The following is a 24,284-nucleotide window of genomic DNA, read 5'->3' as shown; positions in this document are numbered from 1 at the left end:
TAAATCCCTAGAACTGAAAAACATGAGTTTCAGATTGAAAAGGCCCCTTAGATACCCAGCAGAACAGAAGAAAAAAGATCTGGATGCTAAGACACAGCTTTGTAAAATTTCAGAACACTAAGGATAAAGCAGAGGTCCCAAAGGATTTGAGAAAGGGTAAAAAAAAAAGTCACATACAAAGAACTGGAAATCATTATTGGATTTCTCAAAAGCAAGCCTCGAGGCTAGATGATGATGGAGCAGTAGCTTCAAACCTCTGAGAGAAAATGCTTTCAGCCTAGAATTCTCTCTCCAGCCCATGAAATGACACCCACGCCAATTAAGTGCGGGGACAGAATAAACACCTCTTCAGACTTGTAAGGGCTGCAAAAGCCGGCTACCCATGCACACTTTCTTTGGAAGCTCTGAAGGTTGTTCCCCAAAGAAATGAGACAGGAAAACTTAAGAAATAAGTGCCTGTGGGGTCCAGGAGACAGAGAACCCACTGTAGGGATCTTGGGGACAGGAGGAGGGCCCAGGACGGGGGCTGTGCAGTACGTCTGGAGGACACAGGGGATGTGGCATGAGCTTGTGGGATAGAGTACCTCGAGGGGTCTTCCAGAATTGGGTAGAACCGGTGATTACTCCTTAAAAAGTAGAAGAAAAAAAAAAGCAAGGATTAACCATACCCACTCGTCGTGGCAGTGAACAAGTTTTACCTTTATAAAAATTTTATGTTTATAACAATATAAACATAGAAACTGAGTTATTGAAAATTGTGATAATGTCTCAAGAAATAATTAATATGACTATTATTTAGAATAATACACATACATACCAGAAAAAAGAACATGGAGTGTTGCCTCTGGGGTACATATAAATATATATATATATATATTTTTTTTTTTTTTTTAAAGGCCTTTTAGTTCTTTTTGTCATTTAAAACTGTGTATCACTTTGATGAAAATAAAAATTAATTATAAAAAGGGATGTTTTACCAGCATACTTCCTAATGCAAAAAAAAAAAAATCAAACATAAAGTAACATGTCAATTTTACAATGTTAAATTGTATCTAATTGTTTTCCAGGGATAACTGTTGACAGTTTGGAAATAAGTATTTGTTGATGCTTCCCTGGTGGCTCAGACCAATGTAGAAGACCTGGGTTTGATCTTTGGGTTGAGAAGATCCCCTGGAGAAGGGAATGGCTACCCACTCCAGTATTCTGGCCTGGAGAATCCCATGGACAGAGGAGCCTGGAGGGCTACAGTCCGTGGGGTCAAAAAGAGTTGGACACGACTGAGCGACAAACACAATACAATACCGTAACATTTTATGATGCAACCTGAAATGAGGCTAAATGTTCTGTTTTGTAGCGTTTTTAGGATTCCAGGCTTACCCTGCTATGTGTTAATGAGAATGGAAGGCATGGCCCACAGTCCTCACACTGAGATGCTGGGGCCTGAAAGGGGAAGGAGGGGGCCAGCCCATACATCAGCTTCAGAAGGCTGTTGGCTTCAATGTTTTTCACCTAGACTTTTGCAAACAGCTTTCACATCTCTCTAGTCAGTTCCTTTTTCCATTCACTCCTTTCTGCCACCCAAGTTATCTTTCTGTAACATGTCATTTCCCAAGCTCAAACTTTTCAAATTCCCTGATGCTAGTTAAAAGGTTCCCAAAGCCTATAGTAAAGTTCAAATGTTGGGCCTGGCATTCAGGACTCTTGTGATTTGTCCAGCCTTACTTCCCTTACAGCCTTGATTCCCTGTGCTCTGGGCATCACACTGGACTATTCTCAATTCTCCAACACATTGGTAACCTTCCTTTCTCTGGGCCTTTGCTCAAGCTGTTTGCTACCTGGAATTCCCTTACTGCCCACACCTTCCCTTTTAAAACCCTCCGCTTGGAAGCCTATCCCAGCTCTAGTCAATACTGAGAGCAGCCTCCTTGGGATTCTCAGTAAGCACTGGACAGTAGGATATAATCTGGTAGGTCTGGCTAATGCATGTAGCTAGGTCTTCCCCATCTACCTAGATTGAGCCCTAGATTGAGGGCTCCTTCAAGGTCAGGCCTGGCTCTGGTTCATGTTTAGTATGAGGTACAAGGTATGCCAAATATTGGCATCAGCACAGCCTCAAGGGCAGCAGGTCAAGGGATTTTATTGCGGGCCCTAACCAACGTGTGGCTGGGCTCTAGTCCCTGGCATCTAGACTGTAGGAATGGGCCTGAGTATATGTGAATATGTGAAGACCAAGACCCCCTTCCATCATCCTAGTGGATCTCCATCATCACTTTCATCCTGTCTTCTGGTCAAAACAGACAAAGTTAATAAAGTAACGTTTTTTGCCAAATGCCCTGTGGCAAAACCAGGATACCTCCAAAGAACCCTTACGCTGCTGCTGCTGCTAAGTCGCTTCAGTCATGTCCGACTCTGTGTGACCCCATAGATGGCAGCCCACCAGGCTCCCCCGTCCCTGGGATTCTCCAGGCAAGAACACTGGAGTGGGTTGCCATTTCCTTCTCCAATGTATGAAAGTGAAAAGTGAAAGTGAAGTCGCTCAGTCGTATCTGACTCTGAGCGACCCCATGGACTGTAGCCTACCAGGCTCCTCTGTCCATGGGATTCTCCAGGCAAGAGTACTGCTAGCAAACAGCAACCAAAACCAGAAGCAAATATCAGTCTTATTTCACTGTTCTTGCTTCTGAGACTGATTCAGTTCAAAAGCTCTAAGCTGGGATAACAAGTTACAAACTTTACAAATACACTGAATACTGTGAGTGGGACCTTCTTACTGACTACGAGCAACGGTCCTGGGTCAGTGCTGGGATGGAGAGAAACTGGAAGAACTGTTAGAATTAAATCTCTTTCTTACTGGTTTATGATGTGTTTGGGTTACCTATGATGTGGGTCCATGTCCCACACTGTTGTTGAAACACTTTTTAGTATCATGGAAGATTTGCCCTAAAATAAAATGGAAAAGGGTTCAAATGCAGAAATTCAAACTAGCTGACACTGCTATAACCGGAATAATCTTTTGAACACAAACTGATTTTGTTCTCCTCTTTTACAATTCTTCACTGGTTTCCAATGGCCCATGGAATATAAAGTCCAAATCCCTTTGGAGGTATTTCAGCCTTTCACATCAGCCCCTGTCGCTCAGTTAGTTCAGCCTGGTGATATGTGAATTCCAGGAAGGTGAACGACTTGATTGAGGCTCTTTCCACACCTGCCTCCATGGTGTGCACACTTTCTGACTTCTGCCTGGAATGACTGTTGGCTTGTTCCTTGAATGGGCTTCTATTCTTCCTTCAGCTGCAGTCTCTCCTTCTCCTGTCTGAGCTCCTCTTCTCCCAAGGGTCCACAGCACTTTGCACTGGTCTCCATGGAGGAGGTAATGGTCATATACTTTATCACTGGTTACTTGTCTTATCTCCAGGGAAACTGTAAATTCCTTAAGGGAGAGATGGAATCTCCGTATTTGAGTCCCTAGCAATGAGCAGGTGTTTTCTACACAGTTGAATGAAACCTGCCTTCTGAGATTGCACAGGTGTCTACCTTCCCCCCAACCCCAGGACAGAATGACTGACATGGGTGAGCCTTCAGGTGATTAGGAAGTTTCCAGAAAAAGCAACACAGAAACAACTCCATTCAAAGTTCATCCAAATAAAACCATTTTAAAAGACCTCATATTCTGTACTTCACAGCTTGGGAAGGAGTAAATTTGGCCTTTAACAACTGGGTGATGACTCCCACACAAAGCCGTCTCGAGAGTGAATGACTAGTGACAGTGACTTCATATCGTAAAAGCTTCTTGGAGAAATCCCATATACAGGGCATTTCATAACCTCGGATGCCTTGAAATCCAAGGCGTTACTCTCTACACACAGTTTCAGTCTGCCTCCACCTTAAATAAGTGCATTACCATCCCACTGTGAGGGTTTTAGAATCTCACACACACAGCCATTTTGACATGAGATTAGATTAAATCGTCTCAGTGTCTCCGACCTAGCAGCCTTTATGTCCATGGCAAGGAAAGGGGGAGGGGGCTAGAGGCTTGGAAACCCAGCGCGCACTAAATCGGCTGGCTGCCCTTGCAAGAGAGATGATTAAATGCTGAGGTTCAGTAATCAGGCCAGGATTGTCCCTGCATCTGCTCAGCCTGTCCCTGATTAGCCCTAATCTAGAAGGCGTATGTTAATCTCAGCTTGTATTCTAGGTCATTTCGACTGATTAAGCAACAGGAAGCCTTTCCCATTCTACATTAGGGACTTGAAGTTCTCCTTTTTGTTTTTCACAGAGACCCTGCACAACCCTAGTAAGAAAGCTCTCCTGGCATTTGTACAGTGCTTTTCAAAGTCTTCTCACCCCCACTGCACAGCACTCGCTTCCTGCTGAGACTCTGGAGCAGCAGGCAGGGCAGGTATTCTTCCCTTTCACAAATGATAGGCAAGTACTGTTGGGAGAACCATGGACTTACCATAAAAGCACACACTTACAAAAACCTGGAGCTTTTAGTACCCCAATCTCTAGTACCTCATCTTTCAAAGCTGTAAGAAACCATAGAGTTCTTCAGTTTAGAAAATCTAATCCCCCCTTTTCTTTAAATTCCAAAGCATATGGGTAAAAAGTTGATTTAAACAAAACAAAACATGGACTGAGGGAGACTGAGTGACCGAGCCGGTGGTAAGGCAAGGCAGCTGGGAGTCTCTGCAGGTACCGGCAAGCCTTTACCATTGACCACTACAGCCAGTAGGGACCTGGAAGGGAGAGGACAGTCCCTTTTGGGCTCACTGCTGCCTCTCCTCTCAGGCTTCTTGGTAAGGTTTACAGAATTGGCAAAAACGGAAAAAGAGGCCAAAAGAGACTTGGGAACTTCAGGTCCCAGTGCAAGGATTTCCTTGGCCAATAGCAGTCAGCCCCCAAATCCTGGAGGAACTGCTGGCCCCAGAACAGAAAGAGGAGTCCTGACCCTGCTCTATTTTTCTACCAGTTGGGTATCATTCTTGAGCCCAAATGGTCAAACACGCTCCTCCCATCTTAACAAATGGCAATTACATTCTTTTAGTTGCTCAGGCCCAAAACTTGGAAGTCAGGCCATTCTCACGCAATTCATCAGCAAATTTTCTCGTTTCAAAGATAAACCCAGAACACAGCCGCCATTGGCCACTGATCCCCTGGGTGAACTCCTATCCTCTCTTGCCTGGACTACGTGTTAGCTTCCCTCCACATTGCCCTGCGTCAGCCCTGGCTTCAATGCACTCTCTGCTCCCCAGACAGAAGCCAGAGGGATCTTCTAAAACTTCCACACGATGGACATGGGGACACACATTCTGAAAATTCAGATATTTGCTTTTCCTTGGTTTCTGCAAAACGGGTTCTGCAGTGCTCTGTCTGTGAACGTGTCACCAGGGGAGGCTTTGTGGTAGACCACGGGCGCCAGCGAGAGTGACTTCAAGGTTAGGGTCACTGCCCTGACACTCTGGATTCATCATTCATGAGCTGATCCACTCTATTCCTGGCCTCTTCTGAGGTAATGAATTCCATCACTAACCTACCACATGATGAATCTCTCTCACACACACACATGCATATAACTGGAATTTATTTACTGACGGGAATTCATTTATGGCACCCCACTCTAGTACTCTTGCCTGGAAAATCCCATGGACGGAGGAGCCTGGTAGGCTGCAGTCCATGGGGTTGATAAGAGTTGGACACGACTGAGCGACTTCACTTTCACTCTTCACTTCTGTGCATTGGAAAAGGAAATGGCAACCCACTCCAGTATTCTTGCCTGGAGAATCCCAAGGACGGGGGAGCCTGGTGGGCTGCCGTCTATGGGGCAGCACAGAATCGGACATGACTTAAGCGACTTAGCAGCAGCAGCAGCGTTTTGAGATCTGATGAATAAGTCTATACATCACAGTTAGCTAAATCTTGAGATACTGTTTGACAACAGCTACTCCAACTCCCCCCGCCTTTTTAGTGGCTCCCTACTAAGGGAAAATAAAGTCCAAATAGCCAATAGATGAGGGATTATATCAGCCTTTCCCACAAATACTCTACCTTATGCCTTCATCACAACTGTACCTGTCTCCTCAGTATACCCTAGCCACCACATGTATTTACTCAGGCAGGTCTCTCTGCCTAGAATTACCCCTGCCAACCTACGTCCTGTTCTTTCCCTGTCTTTCAGGGGTTCCTCCAGACCTAACAGCCTACCGGGTTCTCTCCTTCTGGGGATTTTATTGCTTCACCACTCATTTGGCACCAGATCTGTGCTAACCTGTTCCCAAATAGGTACTGTTTTTCTCTATACAAACACTGCTTACTTAGATCTTGGCAGGACGATGTTCTTGAACAGTGTGCAACTTGAACACAGTAGACGTTAATACCTGAATATGACAATTGATCACGTTCTTCATGATTTTCAGAAACTTGATTACATTCCCCTTAGCTGTGGTCTCTGGCCCGAAGCCTTTTACTCCGCTTTGGAATGAGTACTGTTGTCCCCACAACACTCTTAAGGCAGCAGCCAAGTGCTGTATGGCAGTTCAGTGCATTTGATGTGAAGGTGGAACAGGCGCTTGTATTTCCATTAGCTTCCCAGTCAGAAAGAATCCTGGCTCTGCCACTTACAGGCTTATGAAGTCTCACTTTCCTCCTACATGAAATGGTAATTCCTAATATTCTCAGGGTTGTTGAGAACTAGATGTGCTGACGTGGGTAGAGTCTGGCACAGTGCCTGGTGCACAGTAGGTGAACACTGTCAGCTGCTTTCCCAGATGACTTAGAATGAGAGGTCTGATGAAGCCTGGCTGGGGTCACAGATGTTAGACTACAGCTCTCAGGAAGCAGAAAGGAAAGCAGAGACAGTGCAGATCTCCTTTCAGCTGCGATTTGCTCCTGCCAGGAAGCACATCATTCGCCAAAGGCCTTCAAAGATTAGAGATAAAAGCCATGAAATCAGGGCAGATGGACTGGAGGGCTGCTTCCTTTCTGAATGCAGCGATGGTCAGCACAGGCACTGGAACCACATGATGACATGTATGCAATAGCTGCTGATTCGGTATAGCAGTAAAGACACAACCTAGGCTAAACCACTAATCAGTATTAAGATCAGGGACAGTATGATATGATGTCACCATGCCGATAAACTTCTAAACCCCAAAACTAACGGCACACGCTGGAGCCCAGCAGAGCTCAGAGTTGCAAGCCTAGTCAGGGTCACCCAGAACCACAGGCTGCCCTCCCCGCACCCCACACCACGACAAGACAGAGCGGACAGACAGCCTGAGGAAGAATGGGCCTTTCATTTGCTCTCACAATCTGGGAAACCTTTGGGAATTGTTGTTTGCTGTAACTGAACCTTTCAGCCCAAAGGCCTTCCTAGTTGGTCATGGAAATATCTTTTAGTTTGGGAAAAAATATTGATGGTTGTGAGAGAAAAGTAGCTAAACAAATAAATTATCAAGTAAACGTAACAGTTGGTGAAAGAGCAATAATTCTTAAAGCTGAAAGGAAAAATTCACCATGTAATACTTTCTGTGGTTTATGCATAAGAAAGTGAACTGTATGTATTAGGAAAATGCTGGCTTAAATGGGGAACCTGTGACTGTGACTGGAAAGCAGAGGAATAAATAAGAAAGTGAAATCATCTATTGTTATTACCTAAGTTACTTCTGCAGTTTTTAAAGAGCCATCAAAAATATCTATAAGTGTCCTTAGGGAGGACAGGAAGGAGGGAAGTCCTTTAAAAACTCTTATCTCCAGGCCTGGAAAGAAGTTACATCAGTGCCTGACATCTAAGGAAAGCCACTATTATATGAAGAAAAATAGGCATGGTGTGTCCTGGCATAGAGATGGGAGAACATGATGGAAAACCAGGTAAAGAAGCTAGTAGGCAGGCAGCAGGCAGATAAAGAGGCCGAGAAACACCAACAAGGACCACATGGAAAGAGGACAGATGAGGGCAAGAAAATGAAGGTCATGAAAAGAACAATGATATCAAATGAAAAGGAGAGCCAGGTAACCCTCATAATAGTAAGACAAGGGAGAAATAGAAAAAGCACTTCTCTCTCAGTGGTTCTGTTTCTGCTATATTAGCTGCTCCTGGGACATTTAATCTTCCTTTTCCGTGTTTTTAAAGTCCATGGCTTTTGAGGGCATTTGAGGGATTTATGGATTAAAATATGTATTACATCTGGCAAGTACTGAATATTCTCATGAAGCCAATAGCAGACTCAGAGGTACCCTGGTGTAACAGGCACTTCTCAGCACCCAAGATTTCTCTCCTCTGACCAGACAATCTCAACCTGCTCTTCGAAAAACCACTTTCTGGAATAACTTCCATAGCAGTGGCCTTTTCTGGGTAGGGCAGTTTCACTGTGTCCTTAATCTTGATTTTGCAGACCACAAGAAAATTGTCTTGCCTGCATCCCACAAGCCAAACGTTAAGAGTGAATTCACTTTTACTTTATTAGTGAATGTATTTCAAAACATAATTTGTAGATATAATTTTACCATTCCCTCTTGAAATTACTAGAGTCCCCAGGAACACGAACGAAATCAGGGTTTTGTCCTTTAGTGTTCAGAATCACCATGGGCTACATCCTGGAGACTGAAATCCCAATGGAAGACTGAACAAACTGACTCCGATCCATGCTGTTCTGACCAAGAGGGCTTTAAACCAAAAATGGCAGGAGAGAAAAGTGTTGAAAGCTTGCAGGACATGTAGGTACTCAGGAGGATGTCTGACCAGAGATGTACGGAGAAGGGCGGGAGCAATCCAGTAAAGCTCCAGAGATCACTGGGAGGGGTGGGGAAACACTCCACATCTCCAAGGTCTGTGTAGCAGACAAGGTGTGAACAATACGCAAAGAGTTGGTATTTTTAAACATTAAATGCAGCCCATCTGACAGAAACCTTAGGAGAAAGTTACCAAGCTGTTTACCAAGAGTTTGCAATAGTCGGGTGTAGAAATGGACCAATCAGGAGACCAATAGGTCTTCTTACCTAGAGTTAAGAATGGAGATTTATTTTTCTGTTATTATGTTCAAAATTTTTATTACAGAAAATTTCAAATAGGCACAAAAGGAGAGAGACTAGTGTAAGGGCTCCCACCCTCTGTGCCTACCACCCAGCCCTTGCCTCCTCCATCTGAACAAGGACAGACTGAGGCAAAAATTTGCCGAAGGTGCTCTCCTGATTTTTCAATGCCTCACTTAGCCCAATCTTAGAGCATCATTTAGGGGTTTCCCTGATGGCTCAGATGGTAAAGAATCCACTTGCAGGAGACCCAAGCTTGATCCCTCGGTCAGGAAGATCCCCTGGAGAAGGGAATGGCTACCTACTTCAGTATTCCTGCCTGGAGAATTTCATGAACAAAGGAGCCTGGTGGGCTATAGTCCATGGGGTCGCAGAGTCAGACATGACTGAGTGCCTCAGCAAAATTTGCTTCAGACACAGTCAGACACCTAAAGACAGTAGATTAGAGGTGGAAATAAACAGTTAAGGGGTCTGACAATCACAAAGAAAGAAATCTATCTTATAAACTTCATTTAAATTGAGTATTATTCCATCTTTCCTCTGGACTGTAGTTAGCATAACCAAGCTGTTAATGGGGACAAGTTCTTTATAAAAGAATTCCAGCTAATAAAGGCAGAGGAATGATAACACTAGAGAAATCACTAGTTTGAAACTTCCAGTGAAATAATGGATCTACATAATATCATTAATGGTTACTAAAGCCACTGGGGCTTCCCTGATAGCTCACCTAGTAAGGAATCCGCCTGCAATGCAGGAGACCCCGGTTCAATTTCTGGGTTAGGAAGATCCCCTGGAGAAGAGATAAGCTACCCACTCCAGTGTTTTTGGGCTTCCCTGGTGGCTCAAAACCATTAGGTGACTGGGTGATGAGGACTGTAGAATAAAGAAATGCCACCACCCATGCAGGCTGCAGTGCCTGGAAGGGTAGCCTCTTAAGTCTACCCTCCAGCCACTTCCTTCTTTCCACAAAGATGAAGCCCCTGTGGCCTGTTCAGCATCCATTTGCAACAGGCAATTTGCTATACAGAGACCTGACAATGACACAGAACTTTTCAAAAGCATTGGGCAAAAAGGGCTATCAGAAAGGGCAGCAGCAGGAAGTCTGCTTCCCATGCACACCTGTGCCTGGGGTACAGAGGTGTCTTTGACATCTACCCATGGGGTTTACAAATTCCTTTGGGAAACGTGCCAGCACACTGAGTGCTAATGATGCTCATGATATAAAGGTAGATCTTTATAGTCACCTCTTAGTTGAACCAAAGGAAAGATGGGTCATTTCCTCCACAGTGCCCCCGCTAAACTCTGATTTCATGATGTGCTTTTCTTGTCACAGACTTATTTTCTAATCATGTCTTCTTTAAGCTAACATGAAAACTAATTTGTATTTCTTAAGTATGCAGCAGCTGGGCAGGGGGTACAGGAGATGGTTCAGGCTTTACCCTGGCTTGCTTAGAGACACTGTCCAAGGATTTAAAATGTGCCATGAGTGATTTGCATGACAGATATTCGGTGTATGGCAACTAAGAATTGACTATATTTACATTTATAAAACCAACAGGGCCATTTCTGTTTCATAGGGCTGCTATGAGGATAAGTAACATTATATTTAAATAATTTAAGTTCTTGAGAAAAGAGATATTGTCTAAATTTGAGGTAGTATGGGTGGCTGACACGGTGAAGAATCTGCCCACAATACAGGAGACCTGGGTTCGATCCCTGGGTTGGGAAGATCCCCTGGAGAAGGGAATAGCAATCCACTCCAGTACTCTTGTCTGGAGAATTCCATGGACAGAGGAGCCTGGTGGGCTACAGGCCATGGAGTCGCAAAGAGTCAGACACGACTGAGCGACTAACATACATACACATCGTTATTTCATAAAGGTTTTCTCCCAGGAGTCAAAGCCACCATGTAGTAGCTAACAGAGACGGACATATGGAAGAAACAAGCTTAAAGGTCTGCCCTTACTCCCCAGACTTGCTGAAAATGGAAGATGCCACCAGCTCAGTGCTCAACCCCCAGGAATATTGTCCACACTCCACATTGTACACAAAATGAACAATCCATATACACCCTCTTGGCCCCCAAGTGTTCACATGCCCTCTTGTCAATGAGAAGCTCTGTTTAATGAGAAAAGAATTCTTCAGGTGAACAGTGGGGCTGTGAAAGCTGAAGGAAGGGAAGGCCAGGGAGCAGGTCAGCTATAAGACATTCCAAACATTAAAGTCTTTTCTCATAGTTGCAATACATTTTTAGTATCACTATTATTACTATTTTGTGAGAAGTTGGAGGGGCTGAGGAAAGGACACAAGATTCTTGGAGGAAAAATAATTTTAAGGTGAAAAGACAAAGATCATTGTTAAGGAACACCATTGGAAGCTGATCCAAAAATAATCAGGCAAGTTTCCTTTTCTCTTTCCAGCAAGGCTGAAATATTGGGGTGGCCAAAAAGTTTGTTCAGGCTTTTTCCATAAGTCCAAGGCTCACTTAAGCAGTCAAGACACTTCAGGAGGTTCAGACCAATCTCTACAACAGTCCTGTCCATGAGAACTCACTGTGAAGCAGGGCACAGTATACCTGTGAGCACCTGACACGTGGCTAGTGTAATTGAGGAGCTGAGTCTTTAATCTTATTTGATTTTAATTAATTTCAGTTTATAAAGGGCTAGAGCAAGGCTCTAAAACCTTCCCAGAGCTTTCAGTGAGCCAACTCCACACCTTAAGCGTGCTTCAACTGCATACACACTGCAGAACATGCTAAGAGTTACTTTTGTTTAGATGGAAACTCAATCTGAAATTAGACACTCTGCATTCACCTAAAATATATTTTCCTGGCATTTCCCTTATTTACAGTATAGCTTTTTTCTTTACTGCCCGACCCCATCAACTTATTTTAACATATCCTGCCTCCTGGGTGCCCAGGTGAGAAACTCTGCCAGCACTGGAGAGTACTGCAGTGGAGCTATACATTAGGGCACTACAAGCAGCAGGGGAGGCTGGGTTGGGCACAGTCAGAGAACTGCTGGCCGCCTTGGTGAGCCAATCTGATAGCAGGTCTTTGTAGTCTCGCTCATAGCAGTGTCTCAGCTTCCATATTGAGACCCCTTCAATGATTCTCAGATCCATTTGCTAGCTTTACAACAGAAAAGATGTTTCTATCAATTTTACTTTTGAAAACCCCATTTAGGCTCTGAAAACCTCTAAATTGGGGCCTTTCTAATAATGAAGATTTGGTATAATTATAATGTCACAGGCAATCGTGCTGACAAAGCAAAACCAGTATGTCTCCTCGCTGGGCCTTTGCTCTCAACTCTGACCAACAGGAGGAGAAAAGAGGCTTTGTCAGGAGCAGATGTACAGTGGGAGGCCCCGGGAAAGCAGATCTGGTGAATGAAGCAGGTGCCACTTAGACATTCACTTTACTGACTCCAACCACAACCTTCCTTTCATTTGATATCCTGCTCTTGGCAGGAGGATGGGGAAAGAGCATCACACAAAGAGGAAGCATGTTTATCCTGTTCAGATTACTGCTCTGCTAGGCTGCTGCTGCTGCTGCTAGGTTCTGCACATTCGCTCTTTATTAAGCAAATGGTAGAGCTGAGAAGTGAATCCCTGTATTTACACAGGTAATCTGAGAGCCAGAAGGGCCCCAAAACCATAGTGGCTGTGATGTGCAGGCTATCAGAGTTAGAAACAGTGTGCTGACATTCCTTCAAAATCTTAATGCAAGCACAAATAAAAAGAGAAAAGTACACTTAACCAAGAACCTTAAAAACTTTATAAGAATTTCTCCTGTTATGATAATCTAGTTCTTGTGTGAACAGTGATTAATCCCCCTCTTACATGCTTAATTAAAACTGCTTTTTCATCCACATATTGAATAGTAATGATTCCAATTAAACTTGTCCAATTATGGCTCTAGATTTGGTATGCAAAAAAAAAAAAAACCCTTTACAGAATATTACCTGCAATGACAGGCACCAAGATTCTGTCTTGGTTACAAGGAGCTGGAATCATCTAAGACCAGAATCTGTCTTTCGAATACAAAGACTCAGAAAGATCTGGGGACCTAAAGGGAAGGAGAATGAGATAACGAAACATGTAACTTGGCCTTGAGGACGCTGGAGGTGGAGAGGATGCCGTGGTCAGTGGTGTCTGTCTGCCAGATGGCGGGTACCTTCTCGGCAATCTCTGCCCTGAAGCCCTGACCTGAGAGTCCTCTGCCCAGAACGCCCCTAACTTGTCAAGTTTCCCCAAGCTGAGAATACCAGACACAGACCAACCTGGCTTCACACGTGTGCTAATTCCCTCTGGGGTCCCAAGGAGCCAACTCTGAAGACATTCAGCTTTCAATGTGAAAAACACCTCAAAGCATCTGAAGGACCTGGCCATGGCTCAGATGAGTACTAAGAATCAAGACCAATGTATAGGGATCATTTCATTGTAAAGGCCCTACCTTTCTCTGAAGGGCCTCAATTAGTAGCAATTCCTTGTGTAAAATGATGAATGCCTGAGGCCACTCCAGTTTATGATGGTGTAGAGGAGATGACACATCCCCTTTGAACTTGCAGACTCTGCAAGGACAAAGAGGACTCTAAACATCACAATGATACTTTCTTTTTCTTTTGTTGTGCCATGTAGTTTGTGGGATTTTAGTTCCCTGACCAGGGATTGAACCCAGGCCCTCGGCAGTGAGAGCACTGAGTGCTAACCACTGGACCAGCAGGGAATTCCCCACAGTGACACTTTCAAGAGGCAGTTCTGCTCCTTCAGAATGTATCCACAGGTCAGCATCTTTGCAGGAGACAAAGGTACCAAAGAACACCAAAACTAAAAACTCCTTGAGCTGTATAGGCAATGTCTGATGAGTGACAGAAAAGACTTGGTACTTCTGGAGAACTGGGTCTCAGTTTTGTCTGCCCCAGCATGCCTCAGGGATACAATCTTTGTCTATTAGTGCCAGAGGCTTTCTGAAGCAAGGATTCTCAGTGTGAGATTCACTTCCTTCTTCCAGCTCACTGTACCAGATCCTAAGAATGCATCCCAGAGATGTTATGAGTGAACCCTCTGAAGACTAAATCCCTTCCCATTCAATGTGAGTGTTTAATAACAGTAATAGTAGTAGTAGTAAACAGTTATTGTATGCTCACAATGCCCCCCAAATTAGTGCCATCAATGTATATCTTGGGGGAATGGAGGGGGTGGAGATCAGGGTGTCAAAAAAACTGCTACTTCCCTCTGAGAGCTATTCTGGAAGGCATTTTGGACCTCAGATCATAATGAAGCGGGTGGGGAAGGAGGACAAACCTCTATGGTACGAAAGGGCTGGATAAGTAACATACATGAGACAGAGAACTGTAACCCTCTTTGGATTCTAGAATCAAGAGCGCCATCACACATCTCCATGTTCCCATTTCTCAGAAGCAGCCACGTTTCATTGTGAAATCTGGAATTCATCCAATGCTAATGGCTTCTTTCAGACTGTAACCCACAAGGCTCTGGATATTTCATCCTTTTGGGGGCCATGATAAGTCCATTAGCATACCTGTGTTGAAGATGGCTGCAGCTGAGAAGAGGAATTTGCACTTGTGGATCATCCGAGTGGAAATGGGCAAGTGGCCTTGGTTGTGAATACAGGGACCAGAAAGTGAGTCTAGGTGTCGCCACTGCTTCCTGTCTCAGATTTTCCTGCTCAGGACTCTGCAGTGCACAAAAATAGGCCAGCTCTTCTTGCTACCCTCTGCCCAGCTGTTTACTGGCTGCGGATTACTGGAGTCACGTGGCAGGTTTTTTTTAGCAAAGCTCTGCTGTCTCTGAGCTGAGAAGGTCGCTGGAGGAGGCTTGTGATGCACTTCTGCCGCCCTCCCCTGTGCAGGGTGGCACAACCTGCCAGAAGGCCACAGTGCTTTTGCCGCGGTCTTCAGAGCAGCACTGTCCAGCAGTGGTGGGGATGCTGCGTATCTGTGTCCTTTAGTAGTCACTAGTTGCATGTGGCGATTTAAACTTGAATGTGAATAAATTAAAATTAAATAAAAAAACTAGTACCTCAGGTCACATATGGCTAACTGAGCACTTTGTGGCTAGTGTGACTGAATAACTGAATTTTTAATTTTATTCAACTTCCATTTAAATTCAAACAGCCACATATAGCTAGTAGCTACCGTACGGGGCACTTTATTTTAACAAATTTTTGGCTGCACCATGCAGCTTGAGGGATCTTAGTTCCCTGACCAGGGATTCAGTCTGGGCACTGGCAATGACAGGTCGAGTCCTAACCACTGGATCGCCAGGGAATTCCCAGGATATAACGTTAGATCTTGGATTTTGACTCCATTTACTTGTTTGCTTCTGTTAAGACTCATCATGACACTGACTTCTAAAGTGAGCAACACATGGCTATGAGCATTCCTCAAAACAAGCCTGAAAAACGTGAGCCATACCAAGTAACAGTTTGATCAGATACAGTAAAGATGATGATTTTCATCTGTTTTATACCGTCTTTAGTTTCTTGGTTGAGTGGATAGGCAAAATGGAGTGAAGTGGGGCAAAAGGAGCCCACAGAGGCAGTACAGAGTCCTGGAGATCTGGGTTTGGTTTCACCGTTCAGCAGCTGAGTGACCCTGGGCGAGTCCTAGTGTAGCTGCCTCTACAAAACAAGCTATAAGCTCTGTTCTACCCACCTTCCTGGGTGAAGGGAGGTCAGTGTAGAGTACTTACTTAGTCAACTGCAAGGTGGCAGTGGTAGGGCTAGTAGTAGGAGTGTTGATTCAAAAAAAAAAAAAGAAAAGGAAAGAAGGTAGGAAGAAAAGAAAAAGATGAAGGCCCTAAATAATAATGTTTAATGCACACTGTCAAAAGGCAAATAAGGAGTGAAACTGAAATAGTTATTCTCCCAGTATAACATCTACCAACATGTTTCCCAGAATGAAGATGAATCATCTTAGGAGAAACGTTCAGTTCAGTCACTCAGTTGTGTCTGATTCTTTGCAACCCCATGAATCGCAGCATGCCAGGCCTCCCTGTCCATCACCAACTCCCGGAGTTCACTCAGACTCACGTCCATCGAGTTGGTGATGCCATCCAGCCATCTCATCCTCTGTTGTCCCCTTCTTCTCCTGCCCCCAATCCCTCCCAGCATCAGAGTCTTTTCCAATGAGTCAACTCTTTGCATGAGGTGGCCAAAGTATTAGAGTTTCAGCTTTAGCATTAGTCCTTCCAAAGAACACCCAGGACTGATCTCCTTTAGGATGGACTGGTTGGACCTCCTTGCAGTCCAAGGGACTCAAAGAATCTTCTCCAACACCACAGTTCAAAAGCATCAATTCTTCAGTGCTCAGCTTTCTTCACAGTCCAACTCTCACATCCATACATGACCACTGGAAAAACCATAGCCTTGACTAGACAGAGAAATGTTAGCTGACTTAAATGGGGAAGCCCCTCTCTGCAGACAGTGTTTCTCAGGGTGGCCCTTGGAGGACACTGCGCAGGGTCCCACTCTGAGCTCTGCCCTGGCTGCCGCATTCCCCGGTGTGGCACCAGCTTCCCAGGCAGCCCCAGTTCATGGGCTCAGCCTCACCGTTCTTTCTGAGCCACAGCTCAGAGCTCTCCTTATCTGTCCTAAGAAGTGATCGTCCCGGGTCTCTGAGTATGTCCCACACCCCCTCCATTTAAAGAAAGACTTGTGATTCTGAAGGGGAAAAGAGCTGTATGACAGATGAATCTTCCTGTACTTTTTCTCACAGAACAGGCAATGCCTTGGCTTGGTCTGACTGACACCATCCTAACATCTTAGCTTCCCCTCAGGTCTCCCTGTCAGTGGAAAAGAGGGCCATTTACTTTACAGGATGGTGGCCTGAAAACCCACAGCTCCTGCTCTCAGGGGGCTTGCAGCCTGAGGCTCTCTCCTCACACACACAACCCTGGGGCTCAGGGGCTCACTGCTTCCAATCTAGGAGGCACTGAACTCCCCACTTTTTCATTAAAGGTACAGACAGTCTCACAGTGTCAAAGTAACAACAGTTATTTTAAAGCTATTATCACGCTTTATGGTGACTGAATATGCACATTTACAGTAAAACTTTACTTAATACAGTTTACTTATTTAAAGTTTAAAATATTGAGGCAAAGAGTGATTTAGTGCACACAAGAATAGCATATCCGCATCTTTTGGAGGCTGCAACATTGACATATTCCCTAAGTTAATTAATACTTACATCTTCACTGACTCTTCTGGGAACAAGTCCATATATTAATGGGTCCAGAAAACGAGGACCATAGGAAAAGGGAGAAGGTGAGATGTATTCTACAGTTTATCAAGATGAGCACTGGCACTTTATCTCTTACTCTTAAAGATGAGCTGGAACAAAAGGACACGCTGCAAATAATAATGGATGATGGTGGTGGTGATAATACAGAAAAAGTGAGAAAAAAAAGTCACCCTTTGTGATGGAAGCTGAGATGCTGCTGGAAGAGAACAGCAGCCCTGGACCAAGGAAGGTGATATAACCGACCGCAGGAGCCATTAAACAACGTCACCTTCAATTTCCTTCACTCAAGGTTATAAAAATACTCCCATATATTCCCATTTTTACAGTATTCAACTCTGGACCATAAATCCTTCAACTGTGTAAGGTAAGCACTGGGACCTGTCCTACAGACAGGAAAGCTGGGTCTACTGAACAGTACTGTGCGCTCTGTACCACTTAATGTATTTGGGGGGATGCTTGAGAAGAAACTGATGCTGGCAGCTAATAATAATTTCACATTTATGAATGATGGATCTATGTGCCAAGCACTATGCTAAGTACTTCACAGGAATCTCTTTGTTTATTTAATGCTCCCGACTACCTCATGGTAGTATTATCCTCCTAACTATATAGCTAAGGCTTAAGGAACTTGCCTGAGAGCACAGAGCTCGGCAGTGGTACAGCTTTCAGAGGACCCATCTAGACCTGAAGGTCCTCCCACCTCCCCGCCCTTCCTTTCATTCTCCATGCCACACCAGATACCCTCCGTGACCCTAGCCACAGTTTCTATGGTAGAGGTTCTTCATCTCGGTGGGGGGTGGGGAAATGGGAGCTCTCTCTGATCTACTTGCACTTCTGATCAAAGCTGCAGATTCCAGATAAATCTAAAACTTTTGTGCAGAATTTTTCGCGATCCACAGATCCAAGTTAAGAATACCCTAAAGGTTTCTATAATACACATAAAGCAGGTTTCTACAGAAAGTTAACACACACATGTTGCCTGCTGCAGGTCCAGCTGGGCTGATCTCTTTATAGTAAGTACAGGATGACCTGCTGGATAGGAATGTGTGTTCTAATCTCTCATGCAAGGACCCCACTCAAAAGTCCTGCTCTCCCTTATCTGAACTCTGTTACTGTCCTCATCCATCTACTCTTTTATCCCCTTTGCTAAAAATGCCAATTAAAAAAAAAAGTATTCCGGTGACCACGGTTGAGATTAAATTCAACTGGGACAACACATGCATATTTTTAAAAGTTTTTAAAAAGGCTAAAGAAAAACAAGGAGGTGAAAAAGTGATGACATGGTCAATGTGAAAGGAAGATCAAGGTTTTTTCCTCAAAGAATTTGAAAACTGATTTAGTGTGATCTGGCAGTTGGAATGGATAGTAGAATGTACATTTGTTTATAGTGCAGCAAGACTGAGCGGGGTCTTCAGGTTGTAGGAAACTATGTTGATGAATCTGGGGCAAGAGTCAACATTAGCAAGGCTGTTGCCAGGGCCAGGCCAGAACAAAGAGGGGCATGTGGTACTGAAGAGAAATGAGAAGGGCTGCTCCTCTGTGTGTAATGTAAATGCCTTGTAACAACCAGCTTCAGTGTTCAGAAGACCAGCCCTCCAGCCTACTTCTCCATGCCCCACTTCAGGGCATGGGGAAGGCAGCTGTCTCAGGAAGGACAGCACAGGCAGGGGACAGTCTCTGGGTGCCGGATAGTAGAGATGTATTTTATGAACACTTTGGGGAATGAAATCAAGGGCTGGACGCAGAGCCAAAGGGAAGGCTGCAGTGAGCAGGAGGGGAAGCAGTGGGCCAGTCAACTTGCTCCAGGCAGAAATGTACACCCCCCCAAGCTCTTTCCCACATTCCCCAACCGTACCACCTTGGTCTCTGTTTCCCTGGAGACAGGTGGGGAGACTGAAAGAGCCCGGGCACATACTGAAGGGCAGCAGGAGGGCTTGGGCAGAGGATTCTGAGGAAACAACTCTTCACCTGAGTTTACTTCCTCCTGACCATGATCTCTGTCTCCCTAAACAAGCTCCCCTCATTCTAAACAGCACCCACCCAGGAATCCCCTGGTGGTCCAGAGGTTAGGACCCTGAGCGTTCACTGCTGGGCCCAGGTTTGCTCCCTGGTCAGGGAGCTAGGATTCACATTCTTACATAATGCCATACACCAAAATAAATTCAAGATATTTTATAGTATTTAAAATAAAAATTGAATCCATAGAACTGGAATGTACTTAGATATTGATCTGATTTGGGTCAAAGAGAAACAAGGAAACAAAACTAAAAGTAACAGAAGTGAAATAAAAATAAACCGGGAAAAGCTTGCAACACACACAATAAAGGGATTATATCTTTCTCCTACTGATTTGGAGAAACTCTTTATATATTAAAGACCTCAGTAGAAAAATGGGTGAAGAACACAAATAGACAAATACTAAAATATATATGTGTAGATAAAAACATGGAGAAAAGGGTAAAAATATCTTTCACTAATATTAAAAAAATGCAAATTAAATAAAATTCAACTTATTGCCTACCAAATAGGTATACACATACAAAGTAAATTATGCTAATATCTAATGTTGGTGAGGAGTAACTAAGTGGGTTCTAAACAGTTCTGTTGGAAGTATTAGGAAGGATAAGCTATGTAGAGAGCAAAGATTCATAGGTGTGGGCAAGATTTTGTACCAAGATGAACACTATTATTCATGTTGTAAAAAATTACCAATAACCTAAATTATTGACAATAGGGGACTGATTATTATGATGGATAATATGATGATATATTAGCAAGTATTAAAGTGATCTTTTCAAAAAACATTTAGCCAGATGAAAGTGGTTAAGATATTTCAAAACAAGTTATAAAATAGTACAACATGATCCTAATTAGATTAAAAAAGTTATGAATGGGGTGGGGGAGGCTATATTTTAAAAAACTCAACAAAAACAAAACCAAAACAAACCCTCAAAAAACATTCTGTGTAGCGTGATCATAGATGAGCTTTATAATCAGGACCAAATCAACCCCCCCACCCCCCGCAAGAAAATGCTATGCTCCCCTTTTTTCCTGTGATATTATTAGAAAAGTGCCAACCATTTTAGAAAACACTGATCCTTTCTAAGCAACTCTGGTAAGAAGCTTGATGGACAAGAGTTGAAGCAGATGATTCCCATTACCATTATTGATTAACCATGAACTTCAGTTATTTGTTTTGTTTTTTCCCCCATCTAGATTTTTGTCATTTTGTTGTTGTTGTTGAAACAGGGAGGAAGATAAAAGATCTGAAGTGGTCCTGAAGTCCATTATTATTAGCAAAGGGGGTTCTAGGGTACAGAGGATGGTAGAGAGAAAGGAAACCAATGGGCAATTCAAAATTGTACAACCTCTTAAGGTGCGCTGTGGGGGTAAAGCAAGGGATAACTGTTAAAAAGAAGGAAAAGAAAAAGGCAAGGAAAGAACTCAACCAGAGCCCTTTCCCAGCCTTACACATTTTGAAGAGAAAGGCACCTGTGAAAACCTTTTAACTGCACCAAATCATGAAACACCATCATAAAAGACAAAAGACTCATTTATAACTATTTAAAATGAGAGAACACAAATGAAATAGAGTAATGCTAGTGCTTGAGTAGTCCCTTTAGTGTTGGGGTGGGACAGGATCCAGAAAAAAGGAGAAGGCTTCAGGTACAAGGTCTTTGTCAGGTCTGCCTTGATGCCACTGACCTACACTGCCCTGGCTGTCTCGCGCTGGTTACTGTGCTCTAGCAAGTTTCATACGCAGTGGTCCTCCATCCCTGGTGGTTCCATCCTAGAAGACGCTGAAATTCTTGCTTCAGGCCTGAACAGGCCAATATCCACACTGTTCTTATAAGAGTCATCTGCTAGTAGGATTTTTATTTAAGTCATGCTCTGGAATCTGGGATGTATTTTTTTTCTCCCCAGTTATGTCTGTTACCAAATAGCAACTTGTTCTGCTATCATCTGGTTCTTCCTGATAACAATTCTTGATAATAAATTGGGTCTACTGGCAGATACCATAAGCTTGTCATCACAGAAGTGACAAACAATGCCAACATGACACAATCTGAAATAATGATGAAAAAAGAACCCTTAAAAGTCCAGACAGACAAATTAGTTGGTTAAATGAGAATAATTTGGTTCCAAGTCCCAGAGTAAATCCTACAGCACTCTGGGTAAAAATGTTAGAAGACAGAAGAAGGTGTATCAGAATTACTTGGGTCATATCCAACATTTGATTCATCTTCTGAATTGCCAAGGTATAGATGGCATGATGTGAGCCTTTGTCTAATATTAGTAGGATGTGGCACAACTCAATGGTCTGATTTGATGGCTGAGTAGACATATCTACTTGGCGGGAGACCCAGAGAGTTCTTACACTTACCTATTAACTCCTCTATCTGAAAAGGTGAGCCTAGGGAGGAGACAGAACTACAAAGCAGTCTCTTCTTGCTCAGACAGGTCAAGACCATTAGAAGGGATAACAAAGTCTCCCATCAAATCCACACTGGGAAGTATTTTCAGCAGTTTCATAGTGAAAAGGGATAGTTCCCAGGTGGTACTAGTGGTAAAGAGCTTGCCTGACAATGCAGGAGATGTAAGTGATGTGGGTTTGATCCCTGGGTTAGGAAGATCCCCTAGAGGAAATGGCAACCCACTCCAGTATTCTTGTCTGGAGAATCCCATGGACAGAGGAGCCTGGTGAGATATAGTCCATAGGGTCACAAAGAGTTGGACGCAACTTAGCATGCATGCACGCATAGTGAGTAACAGTAATTGCAATTCAGAATGTGACATAATCAGATATCCCATCCTTCTCCATTTAAGGTAGATGAGGACTCAGATATGGAACAGAAAAAGAAAAGAAAACAAGAGTAGGATTCTAGCTAAAGAGGGAGGATTTCCTTAATTCAAACTATGGTTCATTTCATCCTGAATGTAAGGGCTGTAAGATGCCCTTTACTTTGCAGTGCTCTGGTCAAGATCAACTCTATCTCTATTTGGGTTAGTTCACAAAAGCCCCTAGCCCTACAGAAAAAGCAGGCTGTCATTGTAATATGTTTGTTTGTTTGTCTGTATGAAGAAAATGATGCTCAGAAGCCACACGGTTCTTTACATTTCCTATTGTTCTCTGGAAGACCGAAGTGTTTTCTTCTCCCCACTTTTGAAGAATGATGCAGCATTTTGTCTTTCTTCAAAGACTTTTCCACTAACATATTATTCTGTTCTTAGGAATCTATCCTTCAAAAAGTGCCAAGGGCTTTTCTTTTAGCCACTCATGCCACTAAGGAATTGTCTGCCTAAATAAAAGTATGTTATTATTATCCTCTTTCTAGGACTTTAAACTACAGATCTCCAAAAACCATAGAGTAGTTAATTTGTCCTACTTAAACATTATATGTACATTTTAAACGCTCAATAAACAGTTGCACAGAGTCTCACAAAGCAGGGCTGGTCCTCCTGTTGACCAGACTTCTGAGGCACTTTCCCAGGCAGCCCAGTTTTGATAACTGACTCCCAAAGCCTGCTGAAATGGATTCAGAGAGCTGCACTGGAGCTGGAAATCCCTGTCAACGTACTTCTATGAACTTTATCTCTTTTGTTTATTCAGGATAGCACCAATATCCAGAAAATCAAAGAGCTGGGAAAGAAGGGCAGAGTAGTGGCATGTTATTGGCTCAGTCCAGAGGTCTTTGGTGAGGCCGCACTGAACAAGAAGCAGAACGCATAGCATCAACCAGAAAAGCGCCTTTATCACAGCCTGCTGGCTGACCTTGATATGAGACGGTGCTACCTTTCTCAAGATGGTCAGAACACTCTTTGTTACCCCAATGCACTCGCCCACAAGAGAGTCTCTGCTCTACTAAAGGACACTCCTCTACACCATGGGATAAAAAGGATAAAATGCACCTCACAGAAAAATTTTAAATCCTTCTCAGCAAGTCCTGTCACAGCAAACAGTTACTTCTCAAATAAGCCATTCAGTTAGGTAGCCACTATTTTGATTCCTTCCTCCCCCACAGGAAACCCAAAGTCTCCTACTAGGGAAAGAAATCAGAGGCTCCTAGAATTTTTCTAGGTATCAACTGCCTACCAATATAAACTCAAAGTTCATCTTCATTCTGAAGGGCTTGTTGTCAGTCATGTCATGAAGGTTTCGGTGGAAACAGGGAAGAAGTTCGATAAAATATTCATGCTGTCTTACCATTAGCATCTTGGACTCCAGTAAGTGCTCCGACAGCTGCTGCGGTTTCCCCAGACAGGACGATCTGTCCCCCCCCTTGCAAGGTGGCCTCGGCCAGGGTGGCGACAGCATGGGCGGCAGCTTCGCTGTGGGTACAGGAACAGGAGGGGGATGTGTGAGGCGAAGGAGAACAGTGCTGCAGCAAGACAAACCAACTTCCAACCCTTCCTAGGATGGCTCCCTGACTCCGTGTTTGAGAGCCTCCCAGCAAACAAGGGATTCCAGTGTTACTGAGAGAACCAGAGCAATTTTTAAATGATAATAGTAAATAGCTAGAGAAATGCCAAGTCTTTCATACTTATACAGCTAGAGTGAGGCTTTTCTTTAAACCTAGCAAATGGGTGTTTGAGGACAGACGGCACTCCTTCCCAGTCTCTTTTTTATCAGTATCAACAGAGTGCTTGCAAGTCATAGTGGGAGCTCTGATACAAAGTCACAATGCAAAAGCCATTTTGGTTGTGGATCACAAGGTTTTCTTTTTCTCTTTTCTCTTACACAAGGAGGACCATCTGAAACTGCCCTTTTATGGCCAAGCATGGACGATAATATGAGGAGTCAGAAACCTGGTTTTTTTAATTCAATTAATATTAAATAACAACTGTTCAATACTCTATAGTAACATATATGAGAAAAGAATCTAAAAAAGAATAGGTATATGTGTAACTAAATCATTTTGCTGTACACCTGAAATTAACACAACATTGTAAATCAAGTATACTCCAATATAAAACAAAAAAATTAAAATATTC

At 43.6% G+C, this 24,284-nt stretch overlaps 1 protein-coding gene across 7 annotated transcripts in view; it reads right to left on the bottom strand.

Moving 5' to 3' along the window:
- NRF1 (nuclear respiratory factor 1) overlaps window positions 1-24,284 on the bottom strand; it is a 130,788-nt gene that overhangs the window by 6,624 nt on the left and 99,880 nt on the right. For 5 of the 7 annotated variants that reach the window (XM_061414686.1, XM_061414685.1, XM_061414688.1 and 2 more), the window contains 2 exons: window positions 23,497-23,621; window positions 585-626 (listed from right to left, as the gene is read on the bottom strand). In XM_061414686.1, coding sequence (XP_061270670.1) covers window positions 585-626; window positions 23,497-23,621 — 167 coding nt within the window. Of the gene's footprint in view, window positions 1-584; window positions 627-12,989; window positions 13,094-23,496; window positions 23,622-24,284 lie in introns of all 7 variants that reach the window. The other 2 variants (XM_061414690.1, XM_061414689.1) reach the window with 2 other exon arrangements.

The sequence above is a fragment of the Bos javanicus genome, chromosome 4 (assembly GCF_032452875.1).
Source record: "Bos javanicus breed banteng chromosome 4, ARS-OSU_banteng_1.0, whole genome shotgun sequence".
NCBI lineage: Eukaryota > Metazoa > Chordata > Mammalia > Artiodactyla > Bovidae > Bos > Bos javanicus.
Note: the sequence above shows the minus strand (reverse complement) of the source record. Positions and strands in the feature narration are given on the sequence as shown.